The sequence below is a fragment of the Equus asinus genome, chromosome 25 (assembly GCF_041296235.1).
Source record: "Equus asinus isolate D_3611 breed Donkey chromosome 25, EquAss-T2T_v2, whole genome shotgun sequence".
In the NCBI taxonomy this organism is placed as follows: Eukaryota; Metazoa; Chordata; class Mammalia; order Perissodactyla; family Equidae; genus Equus; species Equus asinus.
Window position 1 is genome coordinate 12,555,531 of NC_091814.1, and position 14,165 is coordinate 12,569,695.

The window sequence follows — 14,165 nt, forward strand, 5'->3', positions numbered from 1 at the left end:
GTCAAAGTCCGAGCTGACTGGAGCCACTGTCAAGTGCAGCTACCTCCCAGCTTGGTTGGTGTCGTACTTGACGCAAGGGCCCAGCTCCTCTGCTGACTGTATGGTCGGCCCTCAAAAGGGCCTTTGGGGTCGTCAGGCGTTCAAGTGGAGCGGCAGCTTAGCCTCCGAAGCCGTACAGGGTGCGGCCCTGGCGCTTGAGCGCGTAGACCACGTCCATGGCAGTGACCGTCTTGCGCTTGGCGTGCTCCGTGTAGGTGACCGCGTCGCGGATGACGTTCTCCAGGAACACCTTCAACACACCCCGGGTCTCCTCGTAAATGAGGCCCGAGATCCGCTTGACTCCCCCACGCCGAGCAAGACGCCGGATGGCGGGCTTGGTGATGCCTTGGATGTTGTCTCTCAAGACTTTGCGGTGCCGCTTGGCGCCCCCCTTGCCTAAGCCCTTCCCACCCTTTCCTCTGCCAGACATGACTGCCGCAGGCCGGAGACACGATCTCTGCGAGCGGCGAGGGCGGCGTCTTTCCCCATATGCAAGAGCATCGGACCAGATTGAAAACCCAAAGCGCGCGGGCGGGAAGCATTGTAAATTGTCCCCGCCCGCTCTGTGTGTCGTCATTTCTTTCCGGCTGTTTCCATACCCTCCTCCGCCCTCCCCGACTCCCTCTAATGGACTCTGCCCTTCGTGGGAATCTATTTGCCATAGTCGCCGGGAGAATTCGGATCCAAGCGGATCCCGCAGCAGTTTTCGCCTCTGCCTCTCTCCGTCTGTAGGCTCCCCGAAGGCTCTCAACTTGGGCTGAGAGGAAAGGTCCTTCTGGCGGCAGGAGACCAGAAGAGGAGCCAGTGGATCCAGAGACGGGAAGGAGAAGAGAGCGCCAGCGCCGGGTCTGATCCCGACCAGAGGGTCCCAGGCTTCCGAACCGTGTTCCATAAAACTGCAACGAAAGCAGTTCCGAGAAGTGGACGGACTGACCGACGAGGCGATCGCACGAGCAGGGCACCCGGGCTGTGGAGGGAGGGGGAAGAGCGCCGTAATTCCCGAGTCTAGTCTCTCGTTGGTATGAGGCGTGGAATTCTCCCTCACCCGAGAGAAATCGGATCCTAGGGAAACCGGTCTCACTACACCGCCAAGCCTTCTGGTGGAGTCAGTGAACCCACCGCTCCGCCGAAGGAAGCCACATATGCAGAAAGGAGGCTGAAGGATGCGCTGTACGTCCGTTTCTGCAGATCCCCTAAAACCCACCCTTTTCAGCCGGGATTCAGGGCCCAACCGTGTGTCCACCGAGGCCCGCGCGGGGCCAGCGAAGTTTGCTGAATAGAGTTTCGCTAGAGGACAGCCGCTCCAGATGGAGAGTCGTTACCAGAAACTGCCCTATGAAATTGTTTGGGGTCCTGACCTGTATAGCACGTTGGTTACTTTCGGGCCTCCTGTAGGAGAATCCACAGATGTTGTGGTTTCTGCATCAGAAAGGATGACAGGTTTTTTTCTGAGAAATGTCTATTATTTGAAAGTAGCGTATGTGCCTTTCTGCATCTCTGCTTTGGCTCCCGCTACCCTCTATATGCTAATGAATCCCAAATCTACATGTGTATCCAGACTTCTAGGCTCCACACCTGTGGATCTTCCTGGTTGTTCTTTAGTCATTTTAAACTTAAAATCCAAAGTCTCCCCAAATCAACGTGTTTAAACTTAAAATCTCCAAGGTGTGACTCTCACAGGAGCTGAGGGAATCCATTCTCTTCCTTCTCCAACTCATTGACTGGCTCTGTGTCTGCTTCTGAATGGTGCCACCATGCCACACATGCCTAAGCCAGCACCCTGGAATTCACCCTAGACGGTGAAGGGTTGTAGGACAGGCCACCCCAAAATATGCCTGTAGGAGTTTGGGACGTGCCACTCCAAAATATGTTGTTTTGGCATATTGAGTATTTTGAGCTGTAGGCACTTGGAACACAGCCAATGAGGGGCTGGCCTTCTTTGAACTCCCCTTATCTGCCTGAAGATAGATCCTCCAGAAGGAGCTCAGTTGACATCAGTCCCCTCCCCGGGAGTTTCGTCAACCAAGGAAGTCGGACTCTCGTCAAAGGAGAGGAGACTTGAAGTCCACAGCACACTCAGACAAACTTGGTCACCAACTGTCATACCTCCCATCGATTCTAAAGACCCAGTCATCTTTCCTAAAAATCGTTCACTCTCCCCTGAGAGGCATACGTGCTCCCTCTGCTTTCTGTGAAGATGCTACTTAAGTCTGAATTCTAAGCCACCTCGGGAAGTTACTCATTTTTCCCCGGGTATCTCCCGTGTATACGTGAGGTACACATGTTACTAAACGTCTGTTTGTCTTTCTCTAGTTAATCAGTCTTTTATTACAGGGTCTCAGCTAAGAACTCAGAAGGGTAGAGGGAAAATTCTTTGTCCTCCCCTACAATGTCTTCCTCTCCCTTGGCTGCTTCAGGGGGGAGAAACACACCTGCTCTTTTCTGACCCTTCAGCAGCTCCTGCAGAATCGACCACGTTACTTTACATCTCTTTTCATCTTACATATTCGCCCCACCCCCACCCCCACTGACTGTCTGTCTGGCAGTGATTTTTGTTTATTTTCCTTTGTCAGCTGATAAGTAGTTCAGTGTGTAGCGTAAGCTCCATAATTGTTTACAGGATGAACGGTTCCTGCGTTTGACTGCTTTTAAACAGTAGTAGCAAAGAAAGTCACAGCCCAATTGCAACAGGATAAAGCAATCCAAGCCAAGGATGATGGGAGTGAGGGGTTTTGGTGTCAGAGGGGACAGGACCCCAGGCGGAATCAAAGATAGTCTACAAACTTTCTTTTCAATAGTCTTCATCCTCCTCTGAGGGGCCGAACCACCCATTACCTAAACAAAATTATCTCCAAGATCACCTCTCCCTTTTCCCGTTGCAAGTAAACTCAGACTGAGGAAGCGACTCACATGCAGGCGTGAATGAGTACCTGAGGTATTTATCCAGACGGGACTCTGACGGGAGAGTGGTGTGGGAGATTGAATCCAACTGGCGGGATTAATAGAATGGTTATTTTGGGGTGGGAGTGGGTTTCCCTGGAGCCTCTAAAAAAACATTCTTCCTAAAAGAACAAGGATTGGCAATTCTCTCCAAGAGAAGTTTGGGGGAAAAGTGGTTTAGAAGATTGCGAGTAGCTCCCAACTAGCTTAGTGCCCAGTGCAGGTGCTAGCTCCGCACAGGTTTTGGCTTTCTTCTGACAGGCAAATGGCTGCATTGCTCTAAGTCATGCTGGGCAGCCACTTTCAGCTGTAGGCAGAGGTAGGTGAACAGTTTGATGGAGTCTTGACATCCGCTGTGCACTTCCCGTTAAAGCTTAGCATCTCTCATCTGAACTCCTTAGGAACCTCTATCAGAATGTCTTTTTGGTCAATTCTCCGCCAGGTCACAGAGTCTCTTGCTTCAAAACCACTGCTTCTCAGCCTGATAAGGTTCTATAATCATGCATTTAGACTCCTTCAACCTTGTCCCTACCTGCCTTTCCAGAACTATCTACTTGCCACATCCTCCCCACACACTCTAGCCACAACTACTCTATAGATCCTGAGCTCTATGGAGACTAGGGTTTACAGAGCCTTTTACATGTGAAGTTTTTCAGAGGTCCCTTTTTGGAGGCTCCTGGTATATGGGGCAGTGGGCGGAGGGTGGCCAAAACCGGGTTGTAAAATTTTGACATATTTTCAGTGATTACATTTAATTAATCAATGCTTGACTCACACAATTACAAGACAACGTACAACTTCATTTGTAGATTATATCAAAAGCCTAAATCAGAAGTCATTCATGAATTTGAGACTTGTGTCATGGTCCTTCTGAGTTTCCCCCAATAGGCCCTGTTGGTTCATGCCTTTGCTTCCTACCTCCCTGTATGGTGTTCCTTAGTCTGGTTTATCCTTTCATTCTATTTGATAAAATTCCTTTTTAAGGCATGGCTTAAATATGAATTTCCAAATTGTTGTTTCTTTCTTCCAGTTCTCATAACTACTGTGGGTATCTTTTTTATCAATAATAATATTAGTGGCTGTATTTTAATGAATACTTTCCATGCTTCAGGCTCTGGGAAACATTTTTTTCATGGATTCTCCTGTTTAATTCTCAGAGCAACCCTGTGAGGTGGCTAATGTTTGACTTGCCCTTTGCCAGTGAGAAGACTATTGATCTGTGAATTCCCCAGGGGAAGGGGTGTGAGAGATGTGGGCTGAGTACTGTCGCCACCACTCTCCTCATCTGTAAAATGGGGTTTATAATACCTTTCTCTCAAGCCTGTGAGCGTGAAATGAAGTCATGCATCTAGACTGTTGATTACAAAAACTAAATGAAAAGAATGTTGAGGAAGAAGACATGCTAAGAAAAAGTAGTCCCTTTTTTTTGGAAAAAGGCTATACATCAGTTGACTTGTGAGCATTCTGTTCTAATTTTCCCTGTAAACCAGAAGTATTAGGCATCATACTAACACCTGTAGCCTGAACACACACACACAAATCCAAGTCATTTCTATTAAATAAATACATTAAAACATATAGCCCTTAAAATTCCTGCCATGTGTAGCTTAAGTCTCATGAGGATGGTTAATGGAATAAAAATACTTGTCATGTGGAGCACGTTACTTGAGCTCACCTCGTTCCACTGGGATATGTTACGCTGGAAAGCCAGGAATCCTATAAACTTGTAAGGGAGGGAAAACCTCCTTCTGCCCCTCCGATTCTGTGGCTAGGCCCGAGAATTAAATTGACGTTAGAGTAGGGACAGTAAATTACGGGACAATGACTAGAAATACAGGGGGGAAGCTAACGGAAGACAAGGGTGTTTTAGCAGCTTTGTTTGTACAGCTGCAGTTCCGCATCAGCTCCCAGTCGCTGGTGATCAGAGTGTTCTCTTCGTGGTCCTGGGAGGGCGCCTTCCTCATGGGAAATTTTATGAGCTGCTTTTAGACGAGAAGAGGGATGTCGGAGCTGCCTTCCTGCATCTGCTGTTTCTCAAGTACCTTCAGTTCAAAATAGTCGACATACCAGAGCGACTAGTTTTGGGGTGGCGTGATCTGAACCCCTTCGAACTCAAAGCTGCTGTAGGGAAGGCAGCATTTCACCTCTACCTTCTTAGAGCTTTTGGCTGGGCCTGAGATTTAAATTGATGTAAGACAGGCTAACGGGAGGAAAGCATACAAATATATTTACTGAAAGTTTTACTTGGCAGGGGAGCCCTAGTAAGGACATGAAGACCCCAAGAAGCGGGTTAGAGTTGAACCCTTCCATGCTGAATTGGACAAAGAGTAGCAAATCGTGACAATGTAACAAAACAAATCGTGACAATGTAACAAGACAAAAGGGCCCCAGCTGGGCAGTTAATGGTGGAAAAGTAACTAGGAAGGTAAAGGTTAGATTAACAAGGTTTATACACCTTTCTCTCAGCTTTGACTCCCCATCCTTGGTGATAAGAATGTTATTTTCCTCCTGGTAGAGGGAAGACAGCTTCCATATGGAGGTTTCATCTCCTGTTTTTAGGAAGAGAAGGGGAGGTCAGAGTGCCCTTCTTGCACCTGCCGTTTTTCAAGTGCCTTTAGCTCAAAATAATCCTTATGCCAAAGTGGCGTATTCTGCCACTGATGGGGTTCAGGACACGCTACCCCAAAATATGGCACCTTCACACATGGAATATTTTAAGCTGAAGAAATTTTGAGAAAAGGACAGAAGCGAGAAGGTCACTCTGACCTTCCCCGGGACCTTCTCCCCTGAAACGGGTCATAAGAGCCTCCTGGGAGAGGTGGCCTCCCTATCCTCCCGGGAAAGGAGCATCCTTGTCTCTAAAGACAGAGGGAGGCCCAGAAGATCCTCTCAAACAGGCCTTGCTGCCTCCCCGGTTACTACACTTCCCTCGTACTCCTTCACCTGTTGTCTCTCTACTCGATTGCCCGCCCTTCATCAAACCTGGCATAAAAGTACTCAGGTCTGACTGTTTCTTCGGATCTTCATTTCCTTATGAAGGTGCCTGTGTCACGTAAAACTTAGATGAAATAAGTTGGTGTGCTTTTCTCCTATTAATCTGTCTTTGTCAGCTTAATTTTCAGACCTGGCCAGGGGACCCTAAGAGGGTCGAGGAAAACTTCTTCCTCCCTGCAGCACCCTTTACTGTGCAGTACAACCATTAGTGTTCCAGACAGCCAGAAAATGGGAAATTTTTATCCAGTGAGCAGGATGTTGAGGGAATGAGTTTGCCTCAGATTGGGGTAAGGACAGCAGTTCAAAATCCTGTGGCTTCTCAATTTGGTCCAGGGCTGCAGGCCACTCAGGATGAAAGAGAATCAGGCACATAGCCTGACCAATCCACAAACCAAAGATTCAGTCTCATCTTGGGGTCCCTGGAGCCCTGGGGTTACTTGAAGTCAAAGACTCAACACAAACTGTCTTCCTGGAACATTTATTTTAATTTGCCTCCTTTTCTTTCAAAATGCCAGTGAAACACAGCAAGTGGTACAGGCAGATCCGGGCAGGAATGGACCAGATGACAGGAAGGGATCTGGTGTCCCTGGCCCAGCATTCAGTTCTGACAGTCCCATGGGTTTCGAGGGTCTGAGCCCGAAGAAACTGTGCCGGGGAGGAGGACTGACCAGGGTTTGAGGGTTGCCATTACCCAGGCCACTCCCTGGGAGCTCCGTCCTGGGTCCTGTCAGTGTGATTCCCTGCTCAGGTCCACAGCAGGAGACGCACAATTCTTCCTGGAAGACATCCTGAAGTTCAGAGATGTGAGCTCTGTGCAGATATTTGAGTTTTCCAGTGCAAGGCACTGGGAGTTCAAGCTGTCGGCCTGCACTGAACCAGTGGAAGGCAGGACATACCTGCTCCTTCCCTCCCTCACCCTCACCTGCCCGCCCCAGCATCTGTGAGGGCAGCGACTTGAGGCTGCCTCACTGGGGCGATTCCTGCACCAGATGAGGCTGGAAGTTTAATGGCTCATAGTCTCTTTTAGGAATGAACCTGTTCAACTGGGGGAGTGGGACAGGATCTTGCAGAGCCAGCACTAGACCAGACTCAGATACAAGCGACTGTGTGGGTCTCAGATGACACCTCTTCTTACCTTGATCATCCTTTATTTCCACCTGGAAGAGGCCAGTGTTCATGTTTTTGTTTTGTCTCAGCATAGTCGATAGGTAAAAGTATTACAGAGATTGGTGAGAATTCACTGAGGGGAAGAGAGACTAAAGCAGAAGCGCTTTTGAAAACTTTTTTACCCTTTGCACAGAGTGTGGGGGGAAAAGAGAGAGCAGTGTGGACTGTAGCTGCTCCTGACAAGGGGTCCCCAGCTTTCAGCTCCAGGCTCACAGAGATTTTTAGAATAGGCCCTGTTATGGGCTAAATTGTGTGTCTCCCCCACAGATTCATATTTGGAAGCCCTAACTCCCAGTACCTCAGAATGTGACTGTATTTGGAGATAGGACCTTTAAAGAGGGAATTAAGTTAAAATGGGGTCATTAAGATGGGCCCTAATCCCATAGGAATGGTGTCCTTACAAGAAGACATCAGGACACAGACAACACGGAGGGACAATATGTGAGGACAGGGTGAGAATGTGGCCATCTGCAAGCCAAGGAGAGAGGCCTCAGAAGAAGCAAAACCTGCCAACAATTTCATCTTGGACTTCTGGCCTCTAGAACCATGAGAAGATAGTCGTTTAAGCTACCCAGTCTGTGGTATTTTGTTAGGGCAGCCCTGGGAAACTAATGCAGGCTCCATAGTCTCTGCCTAGAGCATTGTTCCCTGCTCGACCAACAATGCATGATGGGACCCTCAGGATCTATACTCTGTGAGCAAGCAGAAGCAGCATCGACTTTGTGCTGTGCAGGGATGGCACCTTTGCACCCAGCATCTCATCCATTGAAGTTTGTTTTCAGAGGTGCACCCTGAAGTTCTCAGAGGGTGTCAGAGCCATTAGTGGCTGAGCAGACCCCTGAGCACGTAGATTCCCATGTCGGGGCACTTCCTCCCCAGGATCATACTCTTAACTGGTAGACATCAGATGTAAAAGCAAAGCACCAACCGACCTAAAATACCAGAGATATCTAAGACCTCCCCAAGTCCCTGAGATTTGAAACAGCCTGTGTACCTGTCATGGCTAAGGCAGTTCAGGGGTCCCTAGCTTCGTGGGAATGGCTATACCTTGCCTTCACCCCTCTCCTCACCTCTCTTCCTCCCGCCACAACAGTGGAGTGCTCACCCACCAAACTCGAAGATTGCAGGGTGTGGAAGAATGGTGAAAGGAAGCCAACAGGGAGGAGCAGTGTTTCTTGCTGGTGTGGGACAGCGGAGGCCCTCCCTGGTTTCCTGTCAAAGGTGATGAGTCCCTTAAGGGCAGGGCCTTGTCTGCATCCTTGATCTCTCTTCCAGGGCTGCTATGCAACAGAGGCTCTGGGCCTCCACCATGGAAGGCTTCTCTACTTGGCCTGACTGAGCCACCTGCCCTCACAAAGAGCACGCAGTGCCAACAGGTATGTGGACAACAACTTCCTGTGGAAGTGGGACCTATCTGAGCCAATCCCTGTCACCCAGCACAGGCTCAGGCCTTAGCAGGACACTGCTGCCTTACCTTTCAGCAGCGATCTTGGGGATTTGCCCCACACAGAGAGGGCTCAGGATCTGTGTGGGTGTTCTGGGAGGACCATGAGGAACTCTCTAGTGCCTTCAGGGCTTCTCAAACTGCCACAGGCATGTTAGTAACAGCTTTGACACCTTTTTGGTAATAGGACAAAGATGACATTCCTGCCACTATCCTGTGAGGGCCAAACTTTCTAGGCCTACTAGGAAACTTTTGGAATGTCTTTATTGGTTTAAGAAATTAGGGTGAAGCCGTACTCAATTTTTTTATGTCAGTGTCCAAATCTAATTGTTTCAGGTACTTACACCATTTCTCACTTTCAGATTAGTCTTAAACAAAAGAAAATCAAGAAAAAGCAACTCACTTTCCCTTAAAAAGTCTCATCTTGTTCAGCCTGGTTCCAGGAAAAGCCTGCTGTAGGACTGGTGCTGTTCACTGGACTTTGGGTCTTTTAACCAGAGCTGCTGGTGACCTCAGCTACGGCAGTGGCTAGGAGTAGACAGAGATGAAGGGATGGATTTGATGGAATTGTAGAAGATAAATTTGATAAGATTTGGTGATTTAGGCATTTGGAGAGTGCAAGGGAGAGAGGACCTTCTCCTTGGCTTAAAGAGCTGGGAGATGATGGTAAATTTCACTAAAGTGGAGAATTTGGGGAGAAGAAATTGGTTTTAGAACCAAGAAGATGCTTAAAAGCCCTTCTGACCTTGATCTGGAAGTTGAGATTCCTGTTGTCCATCTAGAAGGACACAGTCACCAGGAGCTGGGAACATGAGTCTAGTCAGCACAGGGCTCAGCTGGGGCTAGGTTGGGGGAAGCCCTCAGCAGACAGATAAGGATGACAGAAGGCAGGGCGTTTGATGCAATCTACCCAGGGCTCAGGCAGAAGAGAAGAGGAGTGAGGCAGGCACCCCGGGCAAGCAGGAACAGTGACGAGGCTGGTAGATGAAGAGAACACCAAGAGACAGAGGATAGCTAGAGAGACGAGGACCGCTGGGAGAGAGGATGTCCCAAGGAGGCAGAGGTGGTATCAACAGGGCCATATTGTACACTGAAGTACAGAAATAACGATAACAACTTATGCTCACTAAGCTCAGTCACTTCTGACTGTACTTTATATTTCGCATCTCTTTTAATCACCATGACAACCCTGCAAGGCAGGTAGGTGTTTTACCATCCTCATTTTACAGACTAGAAAGCTTTGAGCATTTTGCCCGAGCTCCCACAGCTAGTAAGTGCCAGGGCCAGGGATTCTGAGCACAGTGCTGGGACTCCAGAGTTCATATTCTTAAGCAGAAAACACCAAGTGAAGAGCACATACTGGAAACTGAGAGGGGAAGTGACAGGAGGCTCCTGGTGCTCAGGGTTGAGGGCCTCACTGCTTCAGTGGACTCTCCTCTATCTGCTCACCCGCTCCCCGCCTGTCTGCACTATCACCAAGTGGAGAAAGACCTCCACCCTATGCCAGAGTTGCGCTTGTCACTCCTACGCTTTACAGTCTTTCCATCCCTCCACTCCACTACCTTCAGAATGATGTGCCCACACATCATGGTCAGTACCGAGAAGCAGAGGCTAAGTGCAAGGCCACAGACTTGACTTTGAGTCCTGGCTCTGCCTCTCACTACCTGAACGACTTTGACAAGAAACTTAATCCCACCAGGCCTCAGCTCCTCGTCTGTAAAATGGGGATAATGGTACCTGCCTGGTAGTGGTGTTTGGAGACATTTAAAGAAACAGTTCCCATAAAGTGACAAGCACAGTGTCTGATCCAAAATAAACAACAGAAAATATTTAATTCTATTACTAGCTATTCAGAAAAATTAAAATAAAATTATAAAGGTAATCCTCCTTACAATTCCTAAGTTGTAAACCTTCCCTGGCTTTTAATTAGATTTTCACCAGCTATTCCCCTAGTTGCACAGGTTTCTTCTGGCCCTGCCCAAAGTCTGCAATTCCCAACTACTCTCATGACTTGACATAACCCTCTCTTCTGTCCAAATATGTGCCCCTCCTGCACAGGCCTGCAGTTTAGTCTTAATTCGGCCCTGTGAAGCTTTCCTCCTGTGCCCCACCAGCACCCCCTCCCCTGCTGCTCCTTATCAGGCCAAGAGACAGCGTTCTCCTCAGGTTCTAGCAAGCGTACCCTCTCCTCTGCTTCAGCAGTTCCTCCAGGATTAAGTTGTCCTCCCAGTTCCCCACTAGGTTCCGAGTTCCTTCAGGGTGGGCCTTTTGTCCTGCTCATCTCTGTAAGTCAGCATCCTGACAGTGACCACGTGGTCAGGAAACGTTTGCCTGATGAGGGGCCTAAAAAACCTGGCCTCACTCAAAAGGACACAGTACCCATCCCCTCCCAGCTCTCAGGGAACTCTCAGGAATTTGCAGGCCAGGAGCTGGTCTAACCTGGGTGCTAGAAGGAACTTCTTGCAAGTTGGTCCCAGAAGAGGATGAAAGGTAGCTGTCCTGGGCTGTAACCCTTTCCCACAAATGTCTAAAGCCCACCATTAGTCTGCTTCTCATGACCTTAGCGGAGGGCAGAGAGTTCACCACTACCAACCCCTCAATGGGCTCAGTGCTCGAAGGGAGATGCTCTAGGGAGCGGTGCCTGTTTGTGGTGGACTGAATAGCCCACCTCAAAGATGTCCACATCCTAATCCCTGCGACCTGTGAATATGCGACTTTGTATGGCAAAAAGGATTTTGCAGACGTGATTAAATTAAGAACCTTGAGACAGAGGGGTTATCCTGGATTATCTGGGTGGGCCTTAAATGTAATCACAACAGACCTTATTAGAGGGAGGCAAGAGGCTCAACGGGGAGAAGACGTAATGATGTAATGACAGAAGCAGAGATTAGAGTGATGAGGCCAGGAGCCAAGAAATGCCAACAGCCTCTAGAAGCTAGAAGAGACAAGGAATGTATTCTCCCTCTGGAGCCTTCAGAGGAAATCAGTCCTTCTGACGCTTGATTTCAGCCCCTTAAGACATTTTGGGCTTCTGACCTCCAGAACTATAAGAGAATAAATTTGTGCTGGTTTTTTTGTTTCTTTGTTTGTTTGGGTTTTTTTGAGGAAGATTAGACCTGAGCTAACTACTGCCAATCTTCCTGTTTTTGCTGAGAGAGACTGGCCCCGAGCTAACATCCATGCCCATCTTCCTCTACTTTATACATGGGATGCCTGCCACAGCATGGCTTTTTGCCAGGTGGTGCCATATCCGCACCCAGGATCTGAACCGGGCCGCCGAGAAGCAGAACATGCGATCTTAACTGCTGTTTTAAGCCACTAAATTGTGGTAATTTGTTAAAGCAGGAGTAGGGAACTAATACCATCCTTTCATTCATGAAAGACGCTAGAGCATTTCGGGAGAGAGAGATTTGAATGTGATCAGGAGTAGAGTATGAAATGTACTTGGAGGGAGGGAAAGAAGATGGCAGAGGACAGAAAAGGAACCAGGAAGGGGAGACTTGGTGCTCTACAGTGAACTGACGGGCTCCTTCAGGGGCCTGACCATCCTCTCGGACCTGCTTAATCCAGAGTTCCTCAGGGCATCACCATCTTCGCAAGTGGCTCTGGGCGCCCCTAGACAATGGTTGACCTCTCCCAGCCAAGGACCTCTATAGGGCTCCCTGAGGCCATGCCAGGGCAAGAGGAACCCAGACTGGCTTCATTGTGGGCTTGCGGCTGTGCCACACTCTTGCTCTTGAGGGAAGCTCATACAGAAACTGCTGCTAGGATGCTGTATTGGTTTCTTAGGGCTGCCATAACAAATTGCCACAAATTTGGTAGCTTAATACAACAGAAATTTTTTCTCCCACAGTTCTGGAAACCAGTAGTCTAAAATCAAAGTATCAGCAGAGCCATGCTTTCCTCAAAGCTTCTAGGGGAGAATTCCTCTTTGCCTCTTTCAGCTTCTAGAGGCTCCTGGCATTCCTTGGCTTCCGGCAGCATAACTCCAATCTCTGCCTTTGTCTTCACATGGCCTCCTTCCCTGTGTCTTTGTGTTGAAATCTCCCACTCTTTTCTCTTATCCCACCCTAAATCCACGATGATTTCATCTCAAGATCCTTAATTACATCTGCAAAAAACCTATTTCCAAATAAGGTCACATTCTGAGCTTCCAGGTGGACATAAATTTCAGGAGGATACTAGTCAACCCACTACAGATGCTGAGCTCTGAACCTGTTAGGGCCCTCTGGAAGCAGGCCCAGGCTTGCCCTGGTTTTCCCTCCCTAGATGCCCATGCACTCTCCACCTCCTAAAGGCCCTTCTGTCAGTCACTTACCCCTGAGTATAAAACTAAGAGTGACAGCTTTGCATTTTTACTAACACTCCCTGTGTCCACGAGTGTTGGGGCTAGAGGGCCTGCTGTGTCTCCACTTGGGAAACTCCAGGATTCAGAGGCTGTACGGGGAGACATGTGTGGCCCTTCGCTGGATGCCTCTGGTAACCATGAGAAGGCCTGAACTGTCAGGGAAACCATTAGACTGTTCCCCAGATTCGCTTGCCTGGGAAAAGCTAGGAGAGAAAAGATGTGGAACTAGAACAGGGGCTCAGTGTCTCAGTTTCAACATCTGTAAAATAGTGACAATAGATGGTACACACCTCATAGGATTACCATAGGAATAGAATGAGATAAAGACAGTCCATGCAAAGTACTTCGAGCAGAGTCTCAACGTGGCAATAAATGAACGATTATTAGCCATTTCATTAACATTGTGATAAACACTAATTTTACAAGTCCTAGATCTTTTCCTTAGGAATATTACAATCTTGTTATGGAAAGAAAGACTAACACACAACACACTGGAAACGGTACATTATCTGATCTCTCGATGATTAGCATCTAGAGATTCTTCTAGACTGTGGCCCAGACAGTAAGAATACTTGGGTTCCTGGGTGCATTATGACTCACCAAAGCCTTTCACTACATCCTCTCACTTGATTCCACAACAACCCTGGGAAGGAAAAAGGGCTTTATATTCCTGTTTACAGATAGGGCAATTTCTGATGAAAATAAGACACCTGAGAACTTGGGTCACTCCCGCTATAAAGTGGCCAAGATGAAATTTGAGCTTAAGTTTTGTTTTATTTTTCTTTTGTATTAGATTCAATGTTTCAGGCGAAAGTGATACACACAGTAGATACAAATAATATTAATATATGTACTGTAGGGGGAGAAAAATAATTTTTCCCTCTTCCTTCTGAGTTCTTAGCTGAGTCCCAGTAATAAAAGACCAGAGAAAAACAAACAGAAGTTTAGTAACGTGTACATCATGTATACACGGGAGATACCCAGTGAAAAATGAATAACTCCCTGAGGCGGCTTAGAATTCAGATTTAAATAGCATCTTAACAGAAAGGGGAGGGAGCATGTAGGCCTCTTAGGAAAGAGTAAATGATTTTTAGGAAAGATGACTGGGCCCTTAGAATAGATGGGAGGTATGACAGTTTGTGACAAAGTCTGTCTGAGTGTGGTGTGGACTTCAAGTCTCCTCTCCTGTGACAAGAGTCAGTCTTCCTTGGTTGATGAAACTCCCGGGGAGGA

General features: G+C 48.1%; 2 protein-coding genes across 3 annotated transcripts in view; one reads left to right on the forward strand and one right to left on the reverse strand.

Annotated features, from left to right (window-relative positions):
* LOC106846575 (histone H3) overlaps positions 1–14,165 on the forward strand; it is a 39,166-nt gene that overhangs the window by 14,591 nt on the left and 10,410 nt on the right. For both annotated transcript variants that reach the window (XM_070497766.1, XM_070497765.1), the window contains one exon: positions 8,416–8,516. The gene's annotated coding sequence lies outside the window, so the exon portion shown is untranslated. The remainder of the gene's footprint in view (positions 1–8,415; positions 8,517–14,165) is intronic.
* LOC106846574 (uncharacterized) lies at positions 105–3,997 on the reverse strand. Its single transcript, XM_070497762.1, has one exon. The coding sequence runs from the start codon at positions 929–931 to the stop codon at positions 158–160; it is 774 nt and encodes a 257-aa protein (XP_070353863.1). The 5' UTR covers positions 932–3,997; the 3' UTR covers positions 105–157.